Below are 27,522 nucleotides of genomic sequence, written 5' to 3'. Positions count from 1 at the left end.
TTGGATAAAATGTAGAATTATTGTTGTAAATAAATATGTGCTTTGGCTTCCACATATTTTGTCCCAGTTTAATAACTGTCTGTACTCACCATCTTAGCATCTCATAAAAAGAAAAAACAAATCGCTTAAATCTGCATTTCTCTCTCTCTCTCTCATATATATATATATATATAAAAGCACAGTTTTTTTTTTATTTGCATCTTAAATATCTTGTTTCACTATTGTTTCATAAACACTACTGTACTGCAGTAAAATAAGAGTATCCATTCTGTTACATGACAAGCCTCATTTTATTGTCTTCCATGGATGAAAACAGAAACTGCGTGTACAGAATGGTAGTCACATGCAATACAAAAATATGAATTTTTACAGTAACATAAAAAAACATGTATTGGCCCATTCTAAAAATTGTACAGCTTTTTATACAGTATTTTATACATGAAAAAAATATAAATATATATACACATCTGTAATAGCCATAGCAGTACCTATTCAAAAATGTCGTGATGTCGTTTACATATAAAATGTTTATACAAATATTAGAAGAATCATGTTAATTTGCTATACATTAAATAATGTATGTACATTACATACCATTGGATTTGCAAACACAACATTTACTGCAGTCTTTCACGAAAAAACCGAACCTACGTATTCCGACACAGTACGCTCACCCAGTCGCACGTGCACCCACACACAACACATAAATACAAGCACACCAACTGAAGCCAGCAATCACAAACAGTATGCACAAGCGCGCACAAGAGGTAATGTTTTAGGAAGATATAGGACACTTTTGCGCCAGGTTCCTGATTTATCTTTTGTTTTTTTTTTTTCCTTTTTTTGCGCAGAGAATGAAAATCACTCAGCTTCTTGAAAGAAGGAACTTTCTAAGGAACTCATATTCTTATAAAGTGCACTTTACACTTCAATGGATGGACACTATTATTAAAAAGTCTTTAATCATAAATAGCCAGCATTATTCTATTCCCGTGTGGATTTTGAGTGATGATGGGAATATTTCACCTGTTTCTTTTTCAACCGCAGCCTAGTGTACAGAAGTCTTTGTCAGTGCCCTGCTTTCAAATGCATCCAACAAACAGTGAATCAAACAGGTTATACTCCAAATAAAAATAAAAAGACAACATACAAGTGAGCATATCATCACGCTGTCTGAGTCTCTGAGACCCTCCTGAAGAAGAAAACACTGCAAATATGACTATTCAAAACCCAAACTAAACAACAAAAAAAGAGTTCATGATTATTTCTCTCCTGTTGACAAAGTGCATATTGCGTCTAGACATGGGCTGGCGAACATCTCAGCACATGCCATCACACAACCATTGGAGGGGAAAAAAAAAAGGGAAAACCGAGGGAAAGGACTAGAGAGGCAGTTGGTTTGAGAACATCACTCAAGCAGCCAGACTGTCAAACGTGTGTCAAACCCCTCAGGGAAAAACATAGATAAATGAAGTGGTCCATTTTGGTAGTAGGGTTCATTTTATGTCCAGCGGTGTGTTTGTTGTATGTGTGTGAGAAAGAGAGAGAAACAGAGAGAGAGAGAGAGAGAGAGTGAAAAAAAAAAACACAAAACAAAGGAGACATGTGGTCAGGGCCCCATCCCACCCCTCCACCCTCCCCCGGCAAGAACAACCACATCACAGCAGCAACAGAGAAGAGGGGGTGGGGAGCAGGCCGAGGACAGATTCAGCCATCAGCAGGCACAGACCAGGCCAGTCAAGTCTCAGCAAACGGACACCACAAGCCGCCGGTTTTAATCACAAGCCTCAGAAGTCTTGCGCAACGTTACGGGACAAAAACCCAAAACAACTTAAAAAAAAAAAAAGAAGAAGGCAAAGAGATATTAGGCGAAAGGAGGGGGTAGTGGGAGCCCCCCCCCCGCCACACCTCAGTCCACCGATCCTCTCTTCCCGACAGGAAAACGCAACCAACGGTTAGACATGGAAGATCAGACTTGTGGATTAGTGGGAAGCAGTGTCTGTTTCAGGCAGAGGGCAATGCTTTTTGATCAATCCTGTAAGAGTTAAGGATTCAGGAGCATGCAAGGCAGACCCAGGCTTTTGTTTTGCATTGCTTTATGTTTCAGAGCGACTGCTACAACCTAGATTAGAAAAGAGAATAAGAAAAGAGAGGAAAGAGCAAAAGGAAAACACAAACGTTAGACGGTTAGTGAAAAGTGTAACAGGCTTACAGTGAAGAAAGCAGCAAGACATTAAATACATATAGATTAGTTAAAGGACTTCCACTGCATAAAACCAGATTCGATTAATTTCACCATTTTATGTCCAGGCAGACTTCTTTAAAGTATTTGTGTTCTTTCCCCCCTCCCTCCCTCTCAAAACTGCCATTTCACTACACAGGATCAATAGTGAAACCTCTGTCTACTGGTTTTACATTAAAAATTAAAAGGCTGCATGTAGTCTTTGAGCAGAAATGACAGAGGTTTGTGAAAATGCAAAAATCATAAACAAGAAGCAGGAAACAAGTGGGAAACGCAGTGTGAAAGCGAAGCTGTGATGAAGTCGTTTAAACAAAAGTGTAGATGAGAGTGTGTGGTTGCAGGAAGTGGAAAGAGAGAGAGAAAAAAAAGCTGATCTGGGTATTAAAAAAAAAAAAAGAGGATGGAATCCATTCCGGTGTAGCAACGGACAGGGTTACCACAAACCAATGACAACAAATGAGGTGAAAACTGAAAAAGAAACATGAATTTTCCTGGGTTTTTAGGTCCAAACATTCTCACAGCTCAGATTTTTGGGTGCATTCACACTTTGGACAACTTATGATGATTAAAACAAATTATATTATAGTTATGTATATCAGTCATATATATCTTTTTTGCCCTCCCTGACAGCCTCGTTTAACGAACTGTAAACCACCCCATGACAACAAACTATCCAATCACATTGTGTGACAGTCTGACGTTGATCACGACATAACAAAATTCTACACGAGACGGTGACAGTTACAATACCCTTTTTTTTTTGTCGTAAATGTGTCATTTCATCTGTCAAGAATGTTGTGTGATGAAGAATAAATTACACTTTACAATTCACATCGACATATATACACTACACAGTTCACATTTCATTTGAGAGCAAGCAACAGTAGCTGAGAGAATCTACAGTGTGCTGTGGTGCAGTGACAGAGTGCATTTTTGTCATGTGTGATGCTGAAATGATGATAAAATACTTCAACCCTATTTATCTTATATTCAAAATATAATCAAGCAAATATCCATGTATGAATTTCATTTATAAATAAGACTATGTAACCCCAAGGCTGAAAAAAAATCATCAGTCTCATATTGTTTGTAGAGTTTGGAGTCAGTGACAAATAGGATCATCACTGACAAGCCATTGTACCACAAGGAATCAGAAGATACAGAATAAGGACTAAAGGGTGTTTTGTTTTTTTTTCACATGTCCAGTGTCTTCACATTGTCCTTCATTTCTGGATACCTACTCTGCAGACTTCCAGAAGTGTCCCGGGTGGGACAGCCTGCGGTTGAGTTTGGGCAGCTTCTCCAGCATGTCGGCCAGCTGGGTGAAGGTCGGCCTGTCTCTCAGGTCGTATGCCCAGCAGGCAGAGAGGATCTCCTGAGGCGACAAAACCGACAAAGCACTGAGCCACGCACTCACTTCAAAGTTTCATCTTGATATCTCTGAATCACCACTATAATATAAACACAATAAACATGCTGCTTGTCTGAATGACTGACACTTGCGTGTCTTATACAACTCACAGTGACCTCCTTGCCCAGGCTGATCTCGGCCAAGACCTTCTTTATGCCCTCTCCGCTCCCCACCTGCCAGATGGTAGCTTCCACAGGCTGGTTCGTGATTGGCCAGTCCCTAGCTTGAAGCTCATACCAAATGGTGCTTAAAGGAGGAAAACAAAAGTATGATTATTCTATCACAGGTGTAGGTCTTTGATGCTTAAACATAGGCTATCTACTGTAAGTGTTCATGAGTGTGCAGAGCTTACCCAAAAGCATACACATCTGCTGCAGTGGAGAAAGGGAGGCGGTCCTCATTGTTACCTGGGCTCATCCTGCGCACAATCTCTGGTGCGAGATAACAAATCCAGCCGTGTGGGAGTTTTAGTTTATTCTCACGCCTGGAAAATAAATATTAAAAAAACAAGAGGCACCTTTTTCACTAACAAATCAAATGGAGTGAAAAGTCAAAAAGGAAAGATGCATTATCTTGAGTGGAAAATGCATTAACAAGATGCCTTCTATATCTAACTACTGTGTGCGAAACGACTATTTGTTGTGAAGCCCTACACAAAGGAAGTTCAAAATTAGCGGGCCGTGCGTTGTACTTCAATGACAAGAGTGTGGCAGTAATGATTCAGAATTCCCGTCGAGGGAGATGCCTGCAGGACCGGGATTCGCCACGGAACTCAGCGATTATTACAAATCGCCGGACCTCGCCGGGTAATAGCTGAGGCTGTGTTTCTAAGGCCTCTCAAGTGGTGTTTCTCACCTCCCCTCCTGAACAACTCCAGAGATCCCAAACAGCCCGAAGTCGGTGATCACCACTTTATTGGTGTCGTGAAAAACGTTCTTTGACTTCAGATCTTTGTGAACGATGCCTTTAGCGTGCAGGTAGCCCATTCCCTGTATCGGAAAGACAAACGGTGACAGTTCATTAAGTGTTGCCGTACAGGCTCTGTCATTGTTATGGAGTCTTTTTGCTGTGGCAGTGGCTTTTCATGCAACTACAATACACACAAAGACTCAGACTGAGCGAGCTAAATGCTCCTGGGACATAAATTAGACACAAAGAGCAAAATGAAACACATAAAAATATGGAATAAACAACTTTCTATATATTTGGTTTTGTTATAATACACATTTCCCGTTTCTTATTTTGAAAATATTTCTGGACATGAAATGTGGCACTTCTAAATGGTCTGGATCTTACTAAAATTGAATGCAGCAATGAGAGCTTTGAAAAGACATAAAAGCAACATTTACCTTTACAATCTCCTGAGCAATTTGTCTCGTCTTGTTAATATCCAAAGTGTTTTTAGTGTCTCTAACAACTGAGTACAGTGTCCTCCCTTTACAGAAACTGTGTGGACAGAGAAGAAAGGATTAGGTTGAAGATTAAAACGTGTATTTGGGTTCGACTCGTTTTAGAGGTGTGTTTTATATTTCTGATCTCACCTGGTGATGATGGCTAGGTGGGGTGGAGCCATGCAGGCCCCCATGAAGAGGACCACATTCTCATGCCTGGTCTGTCTGTAGTTCATCACCTCCTTTTTAAAGAGCTTCAGATGGTCCTGGTTGTTCCCGTCGATCTCCAGGAGTCTGATGGCGACCTCGCCGTGCCACCGGCCCTTATGTACTTTGCCCCAGCGTCCCTGCATGAGCAAAACAACAACTTCAGCCAAAAAGAAAAAAAGAAAAGCCACGACATATGTACTGCTAATGTGTATTTCGGATTCCTTACCTTGCCTATGAGTTCTCCGAGGTCCAGCTGCTCAAAGGGGATGTCCCACTCCTGAAGGTAGACGCTGGTCTGACTCGCCTTGCGGGAGATGGGGCCCTTCCACTGGTTCCCCCGAGAACTGGGCAGATCGTCCAACTCATCGCCATCCAGCTCCCCGTCGGAGCCCACGTTCATCCTGATCTCCTCCCCGTCGTCCTCATCCTCTCCCTCATCCTCGTTCTCCTCATCGTCCTCCTCATTCTCCTCCTCTGCCTCTGGATCTTCATCTTCGACCTCGATTTCCTCCTCCCCTTCCTACAAGAGTGTGTTGATGCCTTTGTTATTAGCTTAACTATTAACTGTACCCAGAGAAAAGGCAGGTGGGAGCTTATTTAGTGATAATGGAGGATGAGCAAGTTAAAAAATGTGCTGTTGCTCTTTAATATATTCTGTAAAATGTGAACCAGCATTGACTTATGATTACTGTTTTGCCTTTGTCTCCCGCTTTGCGCTACTGCCTCAGTTGTAATAGTGGTAAAATTTACATGTCAGCAAGACTCTCCTGGTTAAATTAATAACATCACAACCTGAGCATAATTGCAGCCAAACAGGTCAGCCCAGTTCCAGTAAACAAACGTCAGAGGAGGTATTGTTTTCGGTTAATGCCAGGCCATTCACATGGAAAATCATTTACAAGGAACCTGTCATCTGGGTATTTTAATGATGTGAGTAATAGCTATTATCATATTAAAGTACTCGCTAAAAAGTGACCTGATGCACCTGAGTAAACATAGTAGATCTATTGCCTTTAAAACTGCTCAATACTGAGAGAGAAATGAATTTGACCCGTGCTGCTCTGCTTTGACAGCTGATATTCAAACCTTGTTTTGGTGCCATAACAAACATCCATTCAGATGTTGTAATGTGATGATGGTCTGGGTCGGCGTCATTGGTTTTTAGCTTTGTCTGAGGTTAGGGAGGCTATTTTGCATCCTGTGGCAACAGGCTGTTAACACTCATTATTACTCTACGATGACATCCGAGACTTTCAGTCCTTCAGCTCATTTTATTTCAGAAATGAGACAACCATATTATACTGACATCAAAGTGTAGTTTCTAGACTGCACACACATGTTGCATTACCTCTTCGTCTTCATCCTCTACCAGTTCTGCATGTATGTCATCTGCTGATTGCTCTATCTCACTCCTGCGATACACAGAATTGAATCAGAGAGGTCAAATCCAAGAAGAACTAAATGATTTAACCACTGTTTCATCATTTAAATGAAGTTAAAACTTACACAGTGTCTTGTAGGACATCAGAGTGCAAATTAGCAGGACTGGAGACATCTGTGGAGAAAAATAAGTTGGTTTAGGAGGGAACAAAAGTTCTATCCTTCTTGTGTTTTTTGCCCTTTTCCTTCAGGAAAGCGCCACATGGCCCCACCACATACAGAACATGAACGCTCATGCAATTCCCTGCTACCACCACCAGATGGTGTCTGAAGGCTGCTAAGTGTCAACATGCAATGCTACTGGCTGGCACATGATGACAGATAGCTAACTGCTACAACCCTAAAAGCAAACATACAAAGGACAGAGAGAGCTTCAGGGGAATCTAAGGTTTGGAGAGCGGAATGATGGGACACTGGCAATGCAGCGTGACATTTTAGTACCGTCAACTCACCGGGGAAGATAAACTGCTGTCTATGCTGAAAGTAACAGGCAGCTTTTGCAAAAAACAGAGAAGGGGAAAGACCGTCAAGCATGGCACAGAGAGAGAGACTCTTGGTTAGAAAAGCTTTGAATTAATATTGTTTTTCAGTGTTAATATCACATATGGAGAGAAAAGAGGAGAGAAGTGTGAGTGAGGCCCAAACTACTGTTTAGTTGTAACAGTGATTTAGGAACAAAAAACAAAGTATAACCCTAACGTGCACATTTCAGTATGTGCACTATGTGTGTCTGTATTTGTTTGGCTTTGTCAGGCTATGGAAGCTAGTTATATTTTTCCACGTGTCCTTCCGTGTCTGAGTTTACCTGGGAAGTTGAAGCGGCTGTCCCGGTGACCTTTGGGTGAGGGGTTGGGTGGTGGAGTGGCGCTGGGGGGGTTGCTCTGCTGGAATGGCGCTGGGGAGGAAGGTGTGGAAGAAGTGGTGGAGGACGGATTGCTGCTGGAGTCCAGCTGGTTCAGCACTGGAGGATGGTCCTGGTGGAGCAGAGACGAAACAAACACATGTAGAATGAGCTCAGGGAGAAGTAGAGGTCGTATGTGCGACAGGAACCAGTGGGGATTATAGCACACATGGTCTTAATTTTCATTAAGTGCCATATCTATTAATTTGGCTATGATTCAGCACTGTTTAACATGACCACATACAGTGATACTACGTACTGTAATCCTGAACTCCTGAACCCTTTTTTTTTAAATACCTTTTTTGTTATGGCCTTTGGTAGCGTGCCAAACTGCGGCGCTTCTGGCGGCCGGTCCACAGGGTTGTTTATATCAGATGGAACGGACTCTGTTCTCCGAATTTTGGCAACTGGAACAGAAATTGGTAATTTCAGAATGTGTACACAACATAACACGGATACGTGCAAAATACACTGTGTCCTTCAACTGCAGATTGAGGATCAAACAAAACTTACTTGGTAGAAAGGAGATTCTGCAGGATGGAGCTTCCTTCGTGCATTTGTTGTGGCACTTTAACCTGCGCAGAAAAGTAGGCAGCACATGAGAGACCCAGCAGCGATCAGCATGTGGCACCTAGAAACACTCTTCAAGTCCAGATCGAGATCAGGGCTTCAGGTCCCCCCACCCCTGACTCTCAAATCACATGTGCTCCCAGTGGCCTACAAAAATCAAACCCTGACAGAGCGTCCTCATGCTGCAGCTAAAAAGCTTCAAACACTGAAAAAATTGCTTCAAGTTGATTTGAGTGCCCTTTAAATAGAACTCACCGACAGTGTTTGCACTTAACCCCAAACATCATGTTCTTCTGGCACACCTGACATGTCTGGGACAGCCAGGACTTGGTCGAAAACCTAGGCAAAGACAAGAACTTCTGTTAGACCTACCCGGTTATTTCATTAATAACAAATCTAGCTTGTTTTCTTTATTAGGACATAATCTTATATATTTTGTGAAAAAGAAAATAAGGTCTACCTGTGTGTGACCGCTAGACCTATGTCCCTCCTCACTGCTTGTGGGGAGCTGCGATGCACTGCTACGTTATCTAGCCAGGGAGGAAGAGATGGAAGGAAGGAAAGAAGGCGGAGGGGACATATTAAGGGGATGGTTGGCTTATGCTGATAAAGACTGGTTTCTAATGAAATCGAACCCAGTACTTAATCACAATACAAAATAGAGCATTTAAAAATTAAGATTTTGTCCCTGGGACAGGGTCAAACCACATTAGAGAAAGCGATTTGGTAACCAAACTATGCTTTTGAAGGTCAGAAATCCCAGTAATTTTAAACAGTCTAACCTAAAATAGATCATTTCATTTCACCAAATATGCAAAATAAAAATGTATATGCATTAATCTCTCACTCTTAATGGTGCTGTGCTCTTCCAACAGGGTGGGCGTGCCAGGCAGGGTGTAAGGTGCTGTGGTGGCAGCTGGGGTTACTCCTGGGGTACGCGCAGACATGGCGGGGTAGCGAGAAGGCAGGTCCTCGCATCCGTTCCCGTTGACTTGCATATTTAGGAACAACTTATTCTTTCTAACACATCTGAGAAGAGGTAGAGAGCAAAAATATATCTTGTATAAAAGCAAAAACTAGACAGGACACCACAGAAGGTCCACGACATCACTTGCGCACCATCGTGTGCATGATGCAGGTTATGTAAGGGATAGAGAGAAAGAGAGAGAGAGACACACGTTGGATTACCTAAATAGCATTGGCACGGGATAGCCAGGGTGACATCCTTAACACCCAGATTGAACTCACAAGGACTGATGTACTGAGCAGTGCCAGTTCTTTGGTTTATACGCACACACACGCACAAACGCACGTGAGTACTCGCAGTAGGAATAATAATCCATTTGTCTAATTTTATCTTGAGTTCTGTTCAATCAGCTATCAGGTCTGTAACCTGGACAAACTAGCAGTATTGTCTGGGTGTGCATTTGAAGCGCTGAATCTACGTCAGGCATATTTACTTCTGCCTTTGTCCATTTTTTCCCCCAGTAAAGCTTTCCATAAACAGGCAGGATATTATGGATAAATATGTGGCTTCTTTGTGTGTGCATCCAATCACAGTGGAGGGAGAGAGAGAGAGAGACAGAGAAATGAGGGAGAGAGATAGAGAGAATGTGTTTGTCTTGCCACCTCTGAGCATTAGTAGGAAATACTTCCTGTTTTGACATGACTCATAATCTCTGGGAATCTATGTGGGGATTAGCTCCACTCATACAGTGAGAGCAAAGGAGCAACAGGCAGGATGTGAAAGGATGTGAAAGAGGAAGAGAAGGAGAAGGAGAAGGAGGGAGAGAGGGAGAGAGAGAGAGAGAGAGCGTGCAAATGTGGCGAGAACGAGACACTGGACAGATGCTTTCAAAAAACTGTTATTGTACCTCAGTAGATGATGGGAAAAACTAGGCTGTGACAATAACCCATTTACCGTAATTCTACCATGATCGTGTTCATATAAGTGGGACACAGCACCCTCTACTGCTGTTTGCAGACCTTTCAACAAAACTTGCTCCCTTCGTTTCTCCATTGTGTGGTACCTTTACAGGTTAAATGTTTAATTTTACAGTGCTCTCTAGGTCATAAGTATGAATATTCACCTCTGTGTATCATAGCCTGAACAAAAGTAGATACAATTTGCATATAGCTCTGGTTACATAGTGTAGACATCTTACCAACTATCAAGAAAAAACGAAGGAATTCATATGGATTAGAAAATTTGAAAAACTCTTCACATTTGAGAAGCTGTAACTGGGTAATGTTTGCCAGTTTCAACAGGTTCTGTTAGAAATATACAGAAACTGGAATAATCAAACTGGTTTGTAAAAGAACAGGGGTAATAAATGACACCTCAACATCAGGCTGTAATAATGCCAGCTTACCATAGCTAAAGAATCAAACGCCAACAACCAAAAAGATACTGCAGCTCTCCTCTCACCGCACATTTTCCCACACTCCCTAATTCCTGTAAACCTTTGCTAACAAAGTCAACAGTGGCAAATCTGTTATAATAACAATGTCATCTGAGATTCTTCATTCAGTTCTACCCTGACCTACTTATGAAAAGCTGTTAACAAGGTGGATTTAGTAACTGTGTGTTAGTCCAAACAGCTTGATCTGAGCGCCTACTTGTTGGTGGGAGGGTCTTCGATGCGGTTGCCCAGCTGGGACTCGTGGCTTTTGCTGCGCGTCAGGGTGATGTTGGGAAGCAGATGCAGCACTTTGCGGGAGGGAGGGGGAGGGGTGCAGGGGGGCTTCAGTCGGTGACGCCTCTTCGAGGGTGGAGTTATGGGCGGTGTGGAAGTGTGGCCGTGGAGCCGGGCCGTGCGAGCTAAGGACATGGGGAATGGATCCGTGAGGGGGCTTTCCCCGTGGATGTGCGACGCCAGCGCCTCGGGCGTGGGCACCGCCGACACCGAGCCCGAGCGGGGATGGGGGAAGGTCGCAGAGGGCGTGGATGGGGTGGACTGGATGGTGGATGGGCGGGCTAGAGGCGAGGGACTGTGGGGGCGGAGTGGAGTCCCCAGGCCAGATAGCTGGTCCGCAGTCAGTAGGGAGCCGCTGTCCCTTCTGGTGGGCTCAGACAGCCAGGGACTGCTGTCTTCCCTCAGCTCACCTCCTGGACAGGAGTCAACACAGACCAAAAAAAAAAACTAGTAGAAAACACAATTGCATTTGATCAGGGAGACTCCCATAGAGCAAATAGACATACCTGATTCAGTTGCACTCTTCAGACAGGAGAGGGCAGCACTGAGCCTGGCACATTCCTCTGAACTGGACCCTAGTCTTCGCATTGTGTCCCTCACCTGAGCACCTGTCATCTGCAGTAAGGCATCCAGGGACAACTTTGCTTCCACTGCCTGCAGGAGGAACACAAACAAAGAGAGAGAGAGAGAGATGGTGAGCGCTCTGTAACTGAGGGAAATATACATGACGTATCACTGGGATGCTCTATAACATGAAAAACAATCAGCGGGTATGGTGAGATCAGTTACAGTGTATAAATAGTCATCAGGCTGATGGTGATTATTGGCTAAATATGCAGAAACAGCCCTCTTCTCTTGTATCTGCAACTGAACAACACTAGTGTGGGCATAATAGAACTGACATTTGTGTCACAGGAGAAAACAAAGAGACTCTGCTTGAAGTTGTTTATACGACATCAATTAAAAAAAAAAAAACTTATAATCTTGTATTCTAACACTTTAGTGTCCTAAGCATCACACGGCCTGTAGTGGGCTGATACTCAGCATTACAGGGTCAGCATGTTGTGGTACTAAATACTTTAGGGTCATTCGACCGTCAGCAGCAGTATTCCTGGAAATGAGTGGTAATCCTTGTTTGCGGTATTTCAAATACTACCACTTATCTGACTGTGCAGATTGCGCAGTATTACAGACACAGTTCTATGTCTGTATCAGTAGATGTAAAGAGTGAATACATACGGGGAAAAAAAAAAGACATCAGTATTTTTTATTCTTCTGAGAGTCAGCTATGTGCATTTAGATTCACCCGGGGGTTCTGACAAAGACATCTATGCAATGGATGAAGTAAAGTGCTGTCTTAAATAGGCTGATCACTGTACAGGTGAAGGAAACTTTGACAAAAGCTAACAGGAAGTAAAAACACATATGCAGTGAGTGGATATACTGTAAATATAACAACATTGTGCAAGTAGAATATTTCATTTAGAAGGCAAACTAGATAATAGATACTACAGACTAGATACTTAAAGCTCATTATGTATTTAAGAATATAGAAAAAAGTACACCTTCTTAGGTGTAGTCAAAAGTTAAAAAGTCTAATGTAAACATATCCATTTGGACGTACGTGTATATAACTACATTGCTGCTGGGACTGAATACGATGCAACCTGCTTTGCTTTGAAATCATGTTGGGAATGTATGTGTGTTTATGTGTATGCGTGCAGTGAAGTTTTATTTTTTTATAAGAGTGTGACTGTGCCTGTGATCCTCTGTGCAGCAAGTTTATCGTCTATCATTTTGGATTGTAGTTCATTATTGTGACAGATTTTTATTTTGGTGTTATACACGCATTCTTACTTGTCATGGTAGTAAAGGGAACTCATGTCAAAACAGTAACTTTGACTTTCTCCGTTTCCTCTCATTTCCTTTTTGAATAGCTGAGGACCAGGGGGGTTAAAGGCTGAGGCTGTAAGGGTGGAGACCTACAAACCCGAGGTATACTTAATGTTCATTTGCTGGGAGAGTGGGCAAAAATAACAGCAATTTTTGGATCACAGAAGGAAATAGGAGATAGTCCTGCGATTGTACTGTGATTTTAGGATGTTTTTTTTCGACATGGGAAGTACGCAATCGCTTATCAGTCAGGTTAAACCCTTGCTTTGAGAGGACAAACACTGATCAGAAAACTAGGGCAAGCTCCCACACTCATGTGTACACTGTAAGCAAAAGGAAGCACACACACAGACACACAGATACACAAACACAAGGGTGAGTGATGTGATATTCAAAAGTGGCTGTGGGCCCTCTGCTCCCCTTCCACCTCCTCACTCATAATAACATTACAATTTCAGCTCCGTGAACGACAGAGCTTGCGTACATGATTGCCACTCTGGGGTCTCCTTGATACAGCGTTACTGGTCAGAATCATTATGGATGTGCACATAGAAGTTAATATCTCATTATTGTTTAATATACATAAAGTAGGTTTTAGGTACTATGGAGTATTTGAATATAATTCTCATGTGCCCATACTGTAGTTAAATTAAGTACTGAAACTGAAAAATCCATCTAAATATTATATACAAACTGAGAAGTGTACTCAGGCAAAAAAATTAGAAATTAAACCAAATTCTTGTTGAAGTCTTTTAATTTGGGGTAGTTTCTGGTCTCACATTGGCGTGACGCTAAATACTTGGCAACCTTTTTTCTCGTAAGCAGCCCTGTGTTAATCGAGATAAGGCTGCTTATTAGAGCCACAGACAAATTTAATTAGTTCACAGAGGGACACACATGCTTGTTTAAGAAGCTTGCCAACATGGCATCCGCATGCTCGCACAACATTATGCAATACCTCGCTGTCAGCTGCAGCGTATGAGCAGAGAGGTTGTATTCTGGTAATTAAAAAACTAAATACACTCATTGTAATGTTTTTGGGCTATCCATTACATAATCTAGCCCTCATAGCATAGAGTGAGGTCATGCATTGTAGAAATCTCAATCTAATGCTTGATCTAAGTGGATCATCGACATGCCATGACGGCTCTACATCTTTTGGGAAATCCCCGTTGGTATAAAAGATATACAAAGGAGTGCTTTTACTATGCTATCGAAAAAACTCTTATTTTCTAGCACGTAGCCAAATTCTTTGAAGGGTAGGTGGCGAGGTTTAAACTGAAAGACAAACAGAGCGTCAAGCATGAAAGATATGACTAAACAGAAGACAAGTGATCAGATATGGAACAAGGCCATGAAACAAAAACAAAAAAAAAAGTGTGCACAAGAATCAGACATATTAAAGAATAACAAGTGCAGAGACATTTAAAATAAGCAGATCAGAGCTCGGCCTCGAAACAAAGACAAACAGATAAGATCAATACAAACATACAGTGGCTGAGACTGAGGGATTACAGCAGTTTACAGCAGCACAGGAAGGGGGGGGTGGGGGGCAATTTACAACAAAAATATGACAAACAAATCATGTGGTGGGATGACGGTTGCACTCAAGTTGCGAAATAAGGAGCTTTTTGTCAGGTGTGTATGAGCAGCCGGTCGCGGGGCACTGGTGTAAGGAAAAGGCAGGCACTGAACTGCACCTCCACTGCCAACTCTGTCGCCTCTTGTGCACAGGCATAAACATTATTTAGTGCAATGCAATAATAACTTTTAAGTATTGAACGGAAACCAGCTGTCTCGTAAGTTAGAACAGCATAAATAAAAACCACAGCATTAAAAGAGCTGCACGCAGCAGTGGGAGCAGTTTCCTCATGATCGAAAGTGACCTCTTTTTAGCAGCAAACAGTGGGAAATGTTTGATTTTTAATACATTTATAATCCAAAACAACTGTATTGATGGTGGAACTTTCCCCTAGGTTAGCTTACCCTGAGCTGGACACTTGAGCAGCAATGACTGACACATATTAAACATATGAAGGTCAGCTCTTACAGAGCCACCAGTGATGTCATAAACCAAACCAGTGTCACAGAGTGCAGTCCATGACACCAGTTAGCCCAGTGGACTCTAAACTGAGGCAAACCGGTCTAATCAGGTAATCAGGTTCCATTCCAACCCATCCAATACAACCACAGACAACAGATGACTGCATTTATTAATGGCTGATCTACTTAATATGGCTATACAGCTGCACCTCTCATTATATCTGCAGTGCTGTGAAGTATAATCGTGAATCATACCGCTTCAACAAACATTTCACCATTCACCACTTTAATTCCTGAGCAATGATCATCAGCGTTCATGTTTAGACAGGTCCATCAGTTCAAGATTTAGGAGAAATCATAAGCTCCCAATGACTGGAAGACTTTCACTTAAGTAGTTTGAGAGATCAATTCATAGAGTATAGAATGGAAGAAAACTAAAACTTGAGAATTAAACATACCCAGTGTGCTGTATTTGCTATACACATACAGTTATCAAGAAACATTCCATCCCAGTAAAGACAAAAACAATAAAGTAAAAACCTCTCTTACAGATATGAGACTTAATTCCTCACACACTTCCTCACAAAAGGCACTCTCCAGTCTCACTAACATAGCATAAAGATATGAATGGCATAGGCTGTGAAATAGATTTTTAGACAACCAAGATGAGGAGGGCAAGTATATCTTGTTATGCTTTCCGTATTAGTCTCATGACACATGTTTTGTATATTGCCATGAAAATGCAGCTATGGAAAATGGAAGGAAGAATCAGTTCAAGTTCAGATTTGTTGCCAGTGTCTGCAGATCATAAAAATGGAATGGCATTTTTGATGGTCACTGGTCAAGTATTCCTCATGTGCATGTGAGCGAGGACTGAGTACACACACACACACACACACACACACACACACACACAACTGAATACAGACAAATGTGACACAAATAAGACTGTAGTCAACCAGGCCACAGAGAGCTGAGAGACGCTGACATTCACACACACAAAAGAAAAAAGAAAAACAGCACATCCTACCTCGATGAGCTCCGGTCGCAGGTTGATGGTGCGTAGCCAATCTCGTAGGTGTGGGTAGCTGTCCAGGGCCTCGGGCCTTTCTGTCTCTGGCACTTTCTGCTTGCACTGCAGCTGTTTACAGATGTATTTCATCAGCTTCACCTGCAGGGAGCAATAGAGAACACAGAGCGGATTGGGAGGGGCAGGTTAGAGGGGAGACTCACAGCGTGCTATGAGCTACAGCTACGGACCAGGCCCGATCTGAGGAGGATATCTGTCACACCTCTGTGTTGGCAATGGAACTGTTTTTTTTTTTTTTTGTTTTTTTTTTTGCAAATGGCCTGCAAATGCATTACATATATTTTGTTATTACTGCCATGTGTAACTTATGATTTTCTCAATAAATCTCTGGCGTCTACTGCTTCAACAAAACTAACCTCCAGTAATCCTAATCTGACTTTAACTACTCTATATTCATCAACAGATGCCTTTTCAATACAGTAAAAGCTTAACCTGATGCAAGTGAGAGTTTTTTTCCATTCTGCACTCAATGTACCTGCAATAATGACTCCAGTGTTTGTTTAACCCAATTTCCCAGTGCCCCCAGTGCACAAGACAGTTAATTAGATATAAACAGCTATTATTATACAGAGGAAACAATGAGCCGGTCATCTAATGAGAGCATCTGCCGTTCTGGCAGGAGGCAGCTTAGTGACATCAAAGTTCTCAGCAATGGAGGAAAAGTGCCACATAACTAGTCAATTTTCCAGCCGTCATCACCGCCATTCTGAAAAAAACCTGGTACAGAATTTTACCTCCGTACCTTGCTTGCTTAATTTAAAAATGGAGGAAGAAGCTTCCTTCCTTCCACTCATCTGTCCTTCTCCTCCTCCTTCTCTCCAGAGAGCATCCCCAGTGTTTCCACACCCTGGTGGCTCTGCTGATGAAGCAGGGGAGTGAATGGATAGGAGACGAGAGGAAAGGAACAACAAAAGTGCGCCTGCTGAGGGTAGTAGATTTCTGATAAACAGTAGCCCCCCACACACACACACACACCCCTCTCCCGGTCCCCTTCTCGATGCTCGCATTTGCTAATCAGCACATTAATGACTAAAAGCTCTGGTAGTGTCTTATGACATGGGACTCATTACTTTACATTACTAGAACATCCCAAAGCCCGCTGTACTTGAAAGCTAAACTTGCCACCAAAGCCATTGAATTACCCCACTGAATTGTTTTAGTTTTTGTCTCATAACAGGTGTGAGACTTTACCCCAGTGCTTTCCAAGCCAATGTCAAGTGCAGTGGTCCTGTGAGTAAGTATTACAATGAACACCGCGGTGTTGGTTTGCAGCGGCCCACGTCGTGCGCCTCATCGCAGCCGTATAGTGTGTCTCCTTATCTCCCCGGTCTATCTGTAAGAGTCCATTACAGCAGGCAGCACCTTCAGATGAGCCGTGCGACACCAGCGAGCTCTCGACCCCGCCGCACACCTCTCGAGTACCTGAGCGACAATGGAGGAGCGCGCGTCTTTCTCCGCTTATTCAACTTTTCTTTTTCTCTCTGTGACACATCAGCCGTTCTCCAACCCACCACGCTAATCTCAGAAAAAGTGTGGCCTTGGGATGTTAAAAAAGAAAAAGGAAAAAAAAAAAAAAAGGCTGCTTCGTTGGCAGCCGACAAAAGCATCTCCACTGTAGGCCACAGCGATGAAAGAGAGAGAAAGAGGATGGAGAGGAGGTAAATGCTCTCTGTGTCTACTCTGACAGCAGCGATTCTGCTTTGCAATTACTCGTCAATTATCATCTGCACTGAGAGCATTATGGAATAATAAAACAGCTTGCATTACTGAATGCAAGCTAATAAAGAGTTTTCAAAACTTACAAGCAAGAACTGTATTGTGAAAGCTGCTACATGTCTGGTCCAGCAGACCTTACACAACATTTTCTTCAAAGTAAAAAATAGTCAAACATTTAACTGGTATGTTTATCTGGGGCACTGGTATCTGTAGAGTTTGAACCTCCTTTTAGTTGCATGAATTTGACCTTTGAGGCAAGCATGTAAGAGCAGCTCCTTCTATGGGTGGAAAGGAGAGATAGGCAGCTTGCTCCCCCTCTGACATTCTCATTTACACACATTTGGGCTAGAAACACACAGATAGCCATGAGCGCACATGGAAACACACTGGTAAACAAGCATGTAGATGGGAGGCTAAGCAATGTGACAAATTTAGTCTCCATTAGAAATCAAAGTTCAGAGCTTCAGAGTGTGATTTAGTGAGATCTGGACTAGCATGGGCAACAGCACAAGGCCCTGTGCTCCATGTGACTAATGAGCTAGCCTCCTGCTTTACCTCCCTATACACTAGTGCAGGCCTGTGACGTCAGGTTACCTAGCAACCCCTCTTCTGAGTCGTCAGCAACATTTCAGTGGGATTTTCCCATACATGTGAAACACAGAGCTCAGACACAATAGATCTCAACATACAAATGTCATCATTGTGTCTCCACAGGACAAAAACTATGGCTGCCACAAAACATGACCAATGTTTTTGTCTGCGCTCACTCATACTCGCGCGCACACACACACACACACACACACACACACACACACACACACACACAGAGCGTTCACTTTAACCTATTATCATCCTAAATAAGTAAGGCGGACAGGATTACACAAGCACACGAGTCCGCAAATCCCTCACTGATATCAGTAATGTGCGTATTTGTGCCGGGAGTCACAGTCAGGCACATCAACAAACCAAGAGATAATGACAGCCCCCCACCCCCACCCCACATGCATATTATTTTTGGTGCAGAGTGGAGAAAGCAGTGTTTGACGTGTGGCCTGAAGGTGGGAGGAGGAGGGGAGGGGGGAGGAGATGGCGTCAGAGCCCACCTGTCAGCAGAGCTAAACAACGCCATGGCAACGGCCTAATGCCGCGAGGAGATGAGTGACAGCCGGTGTGTCAGCCGACACAGAGGAGGGGGGGGTTAAGTGGAGGTGGGGGAGAGAGAGGAGTCCCAGCAACGGCCTGCCTGACACAGCAGACTCGGGGAGCAGATCCCACTGCTCCCAATTGTTTTCTCAGGGCTCTTGCTGACACAGCCACTTTGGTGCACCTGCCAAAGATAGCATGGCTGATCTGAGAGCCGAGCAACAGTCCTCTCTATCCTAGAAAATGATATTTGCTTGGGAAGGTCAGCTCATTTCTCCTAAACAAAAAATGCAGGTTTCCTGTTGTCAGAGCAGACTCACTGAGTAAGAACACTCCTTAATCAGTCATACTAACAACTAAGGTTTTTGGGATCAAACACAATGTATAGATTCAATATTAAACATCAAAGACACAAAAACACATCTGTACACAATATCAACACTGTCACCCACAAAGTGACACAAAAGCAGGACTCTCTTTTTTTTTTTTTGGTTGTAGCCTGCAGGCTCCTCTGTCTTTGCATGTGGCAGCTACAGTCAGCGTCACTGTCAACATGGAATGTGACGGTAGCAACCGAAAGCACTGGGAGATGGGAGATAATGCAAATTTAAAGCAAATACTCATATTGCTTTCAAGGGCACGCTTTATAAAAAGAATCGTGCAAGTAAAAAAAAAAAAAAAAAAAAAAAAAAACATTGTGAGTAGGACCGATGTTTTATGGCTGGTGCACCGTTTAATCTACACATAAAAAATGATGGCAATGTCAAAAGACAAAAGAACACAATGGAGCCAGGCGAGCCTGATCACGCAGAGGGTCGTGTCACATGGACTTTTTTAGGGTGGCGAGGTGGATATATATGTGGTTGACAGTTCCAGACAATGGCCTGCTGCCCCTCCTCCATCATTGTTATCACCAGTGGGAGTTGACCCCTACAGAGGGTTGGGCAGGCGGAGATTGAGGGTGGGGGTGTGGTTTGGGGTGATACGAGGAGGTGACAGAGTGGCTTCCAATGCTCTGTGTTAGGGTAGTGCAAGGTTAGCGTCTGTTCGAGCCCTGACAACATACACGCAGACGGACAGGGCCTTGGCCTTGTTTAACAGATGAAGTATCAGCTTTTAATGAGACTGCTGATAATAACAGACGATGCAGTGCAGACATGTTTTGTCATCATGGGTGGATGTAGAAAGCACATAGCTTCACAATAATTCACGTACATGACGTACTCATATGTAGCCACAACATACTGTAATTGTAACTATTTCAGGATGACACACTATGCTAACTTCCCTTTGATTTAGAGCTGCATGGGACACGCGAACCCCCCCCCCCCGTGATTTTTCCACAAAAGAAGTACAGCAGACCTCAAAATTACAGGATGTAATGCAACTCATCCTGAGTCAGTTTAAGAATAGATCAAGGACTGCCTACACTGTTCAACCATCCTGATTTCCACATCATGCAGTCCATTCTTACTGACTACACCACCCGTACTGTGGGAGGAACAAAAAAAAAAGAAAAAGAGAAAAAAAAGGGAAACAGACACAGGGTCAGCGTTGCTACAGTCACTAGAGTTGCGTTTCCTCTATACCATCATGTGAGCGACATTCTCCATTGTCTTCTCCTAGACCCCCCGACACACACACACACACACACACACACACACACACACACACACAAACACACACACACACACACACACACACACACACACACACACACACACACACACACACACACACAGCAGTTGTCATGTCATAAGAAGCAGCCCATCGGATTGGCTTTGATTCTCCCCTCCCCTTTCCTCCCTGCTCTCCCCTCTTGCACAGTCTCTTTGCGCGTCATTTGATTTTCTTATTTAACAACCAACCCTGAAAACGCGTAGGAAGAAAGATGTCTAAATATAGATGCAGCCACAACAGCTCGCACCACGAGCACGCAGCAAACCCTCTCCAACACCATGAGGAGACAAAATAGAGTGACGCTCTGCTGTTTGCTGATCATTACAGGGAGCAACCATTTGAAAAAAAAAAAAAAAAAAAGAGGACGGTGTATTGCTTTTATGTAAACACACAGGGCAGTGAATAAATATCTAGCAGCATTTGACACTTGTTTAAGGTTGTGTGAAATGCAGCACTCAGGTTCTACTGTTTATTGGGTGTTTTTTTAAGTTAATATTTCTCTGTGTGTGGATCGTTTAAACTGATTTGGATCCGGTTTTTAAAACAGACAAGCTGCTAAGGCAGTGTAAGTGGATATAATACAGCAAAAGTCAGGAATGAATAAAGAGCTACTGTACAGTAAAAGTAACACTGAGGCAGCATGAGAGGCAGCAGAGACCAGGCTGAGTGGGATTAACATGTGAAAAGTGAAGTACCAGTTAGCACTCCATTTGAGAGGCCAGTATCATTATCCTCTCACTGGCAAGGCTGAAAAAACACACAGTTCAAGTGGAATAATAAAGCTCTCTCAATGAAAGTATAAAGTGAGTTCAAGCCTCTCTTGATTGCCCTCCAGTGCAAAATGGGAGCGATACTCATTTGCGCCAGTGTGAGTGTGACAACCGACTCGACCTCACGCAGTTTGCTTGAAATTTGCCACATGAATTAAAGTGGCTCAGAAGTAATGATGTCTATCATGTCAGAGTGATTAACATGGGATCACCTGGACAGTGATATGGGAGTTGCGAGCTGGTGTGCTTGCTAGAGTTTCGAGGCCACAGCAGGCCTTTAGCTATTCCAACGCTCCTCACATCAGTGGTCATAACAGAGGCAGCTTTTTAGGGAGGTTCTGTGCATATCTGATAGAGAACATTTGACATAATGGCAGAAATTTGGAATTATAAATGGTAGCAGTATTCATAAAGTAAGCCAAAATCTATGTTTAACTCCCTAATCTGCTGACTTTAAATATATGAGGCATGTGAAATCTAAAGGGGGACTAAAGCAAGAAGTGAAAGCGCTTATGGCAAGATGTGGTTTCAAAACTGTGCCAGTAAAGACAAAGGAAGTAAGACTGCTGATCAAGACAGCACCCCCTGCCCAGCCAGCTCCATTTGAACATTTGTTAAAAGACACGGAGACAAGGCGACTCTTCGCAGTGTTGATGATGAACGTTTGACTGTGCGTATATGAATGAGCCTGAGCGGTAACTGAAACGACAGAATGCCAAAACTGGAAGAAACGCTAGAAATAGCTTTGATGTACAAGTATAGTGCTTGACAAATAATCTGATGCAATCTATTATTAATAAATGTTGACTGTTCTCCACTGAGCAATTCTCTTTTCTCTTGTCCCCTCGCTGGGTGCTCAAAGGTCAAGGGCAGCTAAATAACAGCAGCTACAAAGTTGTCAGACTTGACCACGTCTCTAAAACTTCAGTTTAAAAGATCGTTTTAAAAAAATGAAGAAAAACCTTAAGCTGAACAAATTTCTTGCCTCTTTCCTGCCTTTAAGACTGTCTTCTCCATTGTTTTCTTTACATCTCTGTTTAAATAGTTGTGACTGCTCCCCTCGCTTGAATGACAGGAAATTATTCTCAAAGCAAGAATCTAGTTTGGTTTGATCACTAAGTGTTTCCGAATGAATGAAAAGCAAGAGGAAGTGCTCGCACATTCTGCACTTACCACCATAACTGTGGCACACAAGAAGTAGAAAATGGTAAAGAACGATGTGACACTAAGTAAGTGACAGTAAAACACGTTAGAAGTCAAAATTGTTAAAAAAAGACTGTAAGGGGACACGTGCAGCTACTATGCAGGTAAAATGTTGTGCAGCCAGATCTATGCACACTCATTCAACTGAGTAGAGATACCACAAGAATAACAAACACTGATATTATCAACACGTCACAAGAAGAAAAAAATGACACTGATAAAGGCCTGCATGACACAAATAACAAAAACCATGCCAAAAGGTCTTGAGATGAATCAATGTCTCTGCTGACACAAAATGAGACCAAAATCAAAAATTTCAGTTCAAGGGCAGTTTCAACTTGAGCAAGCTATGACCTAAGAGATTTCTAAGAAACAGTTTGACCGCTGAGGCAAGTTAAAATAAGATTAAATCGAATATGAATACATACATCACCAAGGCCTGCATTAAGCTGTGCTGTAAAATGGAAAGTATCTACTGTACCTGTTTCCCATGGAGCAACTAAAAGCCAGCGAGCACTGATAGAGGATGTCGTCACTACACAATGGGGACCCCACAACAGAAGCCGGAAGTACATTTGTGTGAGTTCAAAACAACAGTTACAGTTGTTTCGGTGCTCAAGGTGCAACAGGGAAGGATACTGAACCTCTCTAAACCACAAACCAGCAAAGGTTGACTTGAGGGAACCAGACCCACTGTTTGCACCTCTGACTTTCAGGGATACCCCCCCCCCCGTACAACGGCCTCATAACCACAGGAAGAGAGACCTCAGAGCAGTTTTCATAGCCTCTAAGAAACATGTGTGACTGGCGCAGGCCTGTCCATTGTCGTGCAGAACAATGGCGGTGCAAAAAAAAAAAAAAAAAAAGGCGTCTACGAGACAGCACACCTCAGGAAGCACTCTGCCAGATCACGTCCTGTTCTACACAGTGACGATGGTACGCACACGACAACAAATAAAGAAGAGTTAAAGCGTGTGGAGGAGGGCATACCGTGAACTTCACCTCGCATTGATTTGCACAAACTTGTGCGCAAACCAGACCCATTTAGGCCGGCATTTGATCAATTCTAATTTTGCTTTGGGGAGGCAAAGATGAGACAAAATGCAAAGTTTAGCAAATGAGCTTCATTGTCACTCATTGTACTAAAAGCAGCGGGGTGGGTGGTTTGGGGGGGCGGGGGACTTAAATGGACAACTACAAACACTACAAACTGATCTGGTCTGGTTTCTATTTCAGTTAATACTTTGAATTTTTCACATAATACCAGGATTCTTTGCTTGAGCCTGTGAAAATGTGTTCCCACACAGTAGCTTTGCCAACTTGCACCTGATGCCTGCCAGCCAGGAAAAGGAGCTACCAAATTATTTTGTAGACACTGATGCTATCCAACTGTAAAAAAAAAAAAAAAAGCTGCACACACACACACACACACACACACACAGAGGGAGGACTGCTTTGTCATCTCCACCTTGTTCTGAGGTACATCTTTTTTTCCCCGCAGATTTTGATACTACCATCACAAATACAGATGCCTGTTTTGAGCAGGCGGCGCTGTCTTGGTGCCTGTCCTGCTGAAGCAAACAGTCCACGAGTAACAACATTACAGACACACTGTAACTTTGCGACTAAGTAATGCTGCTGTACAGAACTACTTTCTTCATCAGCCAAGATTCTTGGGCCATTTTGAAGGTCACTTGAAAACCAGCTCAAAGCCAGGCTACTGCATCGCCGCACGGCTGAAACTAAATGCTCTGAGCTTTCTGGAACATTAGTTTTTAGGGGCAACAGCACAATTGTGCACGGGGGTGTTCGGTTATACAGAAATAAAACAGACATGGATAATTGATAGCCCCTAGCCAATCAGGAGTGAATATTCCTTTTATCCAAGGTATAACGCGTAAATAAACCATGAGCCAGAAGACCCATTTACCATTGTCTCTACAATGTCAGAGCGTCTGGAGCCTACTCCAAAGATACAGTAATCCACCTTCTACTCGTTTCACATTTGTAGGCATTCAACTTGTAATATTCCACCGCTTGTTTCACTCCATGTCACACCAAAATGCCCTGTATCAGCCTTTTACCCCCCCCCTCTCCACACCAACCCTCCTAAGCAGAAACAGGGCCTATTAACCGACACCCCCCCCCCAACTGCATTGTTACTAACAACATGAAGCTGTACTTTCCATGACAGGATTCCTTCAGTCATCTCGCAAGCTGAGAATATTACAAAAACAATATGTGACTGTAAACACCCCACCGGTGGGAGCATGCAGGCCTGAGCTAAGCTGACCCTCATGAAAGGGAGCTGTATAAACATTACTACAGAATTCACATGGTGGAAATGACAGGGATTATGATTCCAAAAACATTAACAGGCCTGCTTTACATATAAGGTGCTATCTGAGCTTCATGCTGAGAAGACCGTTTCCAATCTGCATCTGAATTTTATAGGAACATTCTAAAAATTTTTTTTAGAAATGTGCAAAGTAATGGCTGAGAGGCTAGTGTGCATCCTAGTGTGCTGATGCCTGCATGCCACCGGGCATGACTTCTCTCTATTGTGCTGCCTGCTAGTATAGTATGATACGCTGAGGCCCTACAAAGCCATGGCTCTTGCGCAAAGCAATGTCAAGTCATCCCAACGCCACTGAGCCGAATCCTGCATCCAGATGCAGGGAAAAAGCAGCGCGTGCAGCTTACATCAAACCCTGCCACGCTCGAAACGCTGGCTGAGGGAAACGGATAAACACATGGAACACGTCGTACATTTCTTTTTTCTTTTCTTTTTTTTTTTTTAGGGGGGTTGTCTTGAGGGCCTACAGTTCAGACACGAAAAACACCCCCCCACACACACACACACACAAATATACCGCGTGCAGTAACAGTAACATAAATAAAAGCAGTATCAGATTATTGAATGTGTGCCATTAGGCCAGGCTGGATTCAGCTGCACGACACGGTGCTGTGAACTATCCGAGAGGCTCCTGACAAATATTTCCTCCTAGAGAAAAGAGGTCACACAAATAAACTGGATCAGGCATCACTGATATCTCAACCATTTAGGGATATTCTACAGAAATAACGAAATGAAACCAGACTCGAGTTTATATTCTAGTCATCTTCACTCCCAATGCATCGACCCCCGTAGTATGTTGTAAGCGACAAAATGTGCTCAGCTCACTGACACTCAGTGATAGGGCGCCTCGCTTGCAGCCAACATTCAGCCTATATATGAGGCGGACGTAGCGTTAAGGCTTCATGACTCCGCAATTTGACTAGACCTGCTTTCTAATCGAAGGGACCGGGGCGCTTTGTCACATCTGAAAAACAAAAAACAAACAAACAAAAAAAACTAAACAAGCTCGTTACCTCTAAAGTGCGTATTTCTTGTTGCGTGAGGTCGTTGGACGCGGCGCATTTGGTCCGTAGCCCCTGTAAACTGGAGATGGAGATATCAATCATATTCTGGATGAGTTCGCATTGATGTAGTGCGGCCATCGCTGCGCCACCGCCACTATCCCTCTCCGGCTGATCATCACTCTCGACCATCTTCCCACCTTTAACAGACACACTATCCATTCCTCAGCATTGGGCACGGCTTGGAAGGGCTGGAGTCAAACCGTTAAGCTCAAATAAAACATATGCAGCCGTCCAGCGACGCAGCGACCTATTGTGGAAGTTAGCTGACACCAAATGTCCCCCAGATCCCAATCTGGAAAAGTCAGGATTAAAAAAAAAGAAAACAACTAAATGTTGTAGTTGTTTTTTCTCTCTCTCTCGCTTCACCCCTTTTAACAAAACAAGACGCTCGATGGTCAGCCCCGGGGTTTGCGAAGCCGTTCAGTCCGATAACGCTCGGCTTGGTATTTTCAGTTCGTTTCTGGCTACCGACGAGAGGATACTCCACCGACAGCTCCGGCAGAGGCTTTTCACCGTCTGTCAGCTGTTGGGAACATCATGGGGCGCGGTGCGGTCTGGGAAATGAAGTCATATGGTTACAAAAAAAAAAAAAAACTACACTCCACGCTACATCTCCTCGACCACCCCCACCTGCCCATGCGCGAGCTCGCACACATACGCATGAACATAAAGGAACCTGCCTTACAATTAAATCAGTAACACAAAAATAGTATTATTTTTAGTTGTATACTGTAGTATTTTTTTCAAAGACAGAAAAACCATTCCACCATCGACGAAGCAACAACACGAGAACAGGTGTAACTAAGTAAAAAGCGTTAAGAATGATCCAGTTGGGGCTTTTTTCATAATAAAATTTGACATACAATACAAGGAAAAGCAAGTATTAACAGTAAAATTACAGTGCTGCTTGAAAGTATGCAAACCCCTTGAGCATTTTAGATTTTTTTTTTTTAACAAAAATAATATGTGGAGGGTTCACAAACTTTCAAGCAACACTGTAATTATGGTGGAATAAATTCCATGTAGCTGTTTCAAGGTCCAGGGTCAGGGTATTATGCATGTTGACACCCTTTTATACTGTCACTGAGACACTTGAATATAATTGATAACAGTGCTTTTCCTACTATGTCTGTGTTGCATTATGGGCCCACTGGTATAATTTACTGGGAAGCTTAAATGGAATGGAGCCATCATTAATGTATTAGTTCTGTGCTTTTCCTGCTGTAACAAGTCAAAATGTCTGCCCTGAAAAAAGGCCTGTTTTGTGACAACAAAGCAGATATGCAAAGCAATATGATAGGATCTGCATTACAGGGAGTTTCTGTGAGGAATCCTGGGCCCCCAGAATCCTCTTTTTCCTTGTGCTGGTGCATCTCAATTGTACAGTAGAGCTGGCAATACCAGAGTGGCTTTGGGCTCTGAGAATAATCACCACCTTTCACCTCACTTGCAATACCACTGCAGTACATAGTGCTCCGTGTTGAGCAAAAGAGACGCACCATAAGGCCTACAGGGATTATATAAGGATTTTAGCAATATGATTAACAGGCCGCAGGAAGTCAGTACTGACTGAGCTACATAACAGTTTGGACTGTGATATTTTAACATGGGACCATTTCATATTTATCTGAAAAATGGTTATTTTCTTTATGTGCTTTATTAAAGACACAGTCTGTGAATAGCACACAGCTCTGTTCCCA

General features: G+C 43.0%; 1 protein-coding gene across 3 annotated transcripts; it reads right to left on the bottom strand.

Annotated features, from left to right (window-relative positions):
- Positions 1-266: 266 nt before the first annotated feature.
- ksr1a (kinase suppressor of ras 1a) lies at positions 267-26,377 on the bottom strand. Of its 3 annotated transcripts, XM_018692199.2 has the most exons (22): positions 25,960-26,377; positions 25,772-25,841; positions 15,828-15,968; positions 11,368-11,515; positions 10,785-11,274; positions 9,013-9,194; positions 8,626-8,695; positions 8,421-8,504; positions 8,109-8,170; positions 7,893-8,002; positions 7,500-7,668; positions 7,147-7,188; positions 6,761-6,809; positions 6,603-6,666; positions 5,481-5,774; positions 5,195-5,391; positions 5,003-5,099; positions 4,509-4,642; positions 4,006-4,137; positions 3,764-3,899; positions 3,484-3,617; positions 267-2,122 (listed from the first exon to the last, which is right to left on the bottom strand). In XM_018692199.2, exons 3-22 carry the CDS (start codon positions 15,957-15,959, stop codon positions 2,116-2,118), a joined length of 2,733 nt encoding a protein of 910 aa, XP_018547715.1. In that variant the 5' UTR covers positions 15,960-15,968; positions 25,772-25,841; positions 25,960-26,377; the 3' UTR covers positions 267-2,115. The 3 variants fall into 3 exon arrangements, with proteins under 3 accessions (XP_018547715.1, XP_018547713.1, XP_018547714.1); XM_018692197.2 differs by having other exon boundaries at positions 25,772-26,377; XM_018692198.2 differs by lacking the exon at positions 7,147-7,188 and having other exon boundaries at positions 25,772-26,376.
- Between the last annotated feature and the right edge of the window lie 1,145 nt (positions 26,378-27,522).

This window comes from Lates calcarifer, linkage group LG20 (genome assembly GCF_001640805.2).
Source record: "Lates calcarifer isolate ASB-BC8 linkage group LG20, TLL_Latcal_v3, whole genome shotgun sequence".
Classification (NCBI taxonomy): Eukaryota; Metazoa; Chordata; class Actinopteri; family Centropomidae; genus Lates; species Lates calcarifer.
Note: the sequence above shows the minus strand (reverse complement) of the source record. Positions and strands in the feature narration are given on the sequence as shown.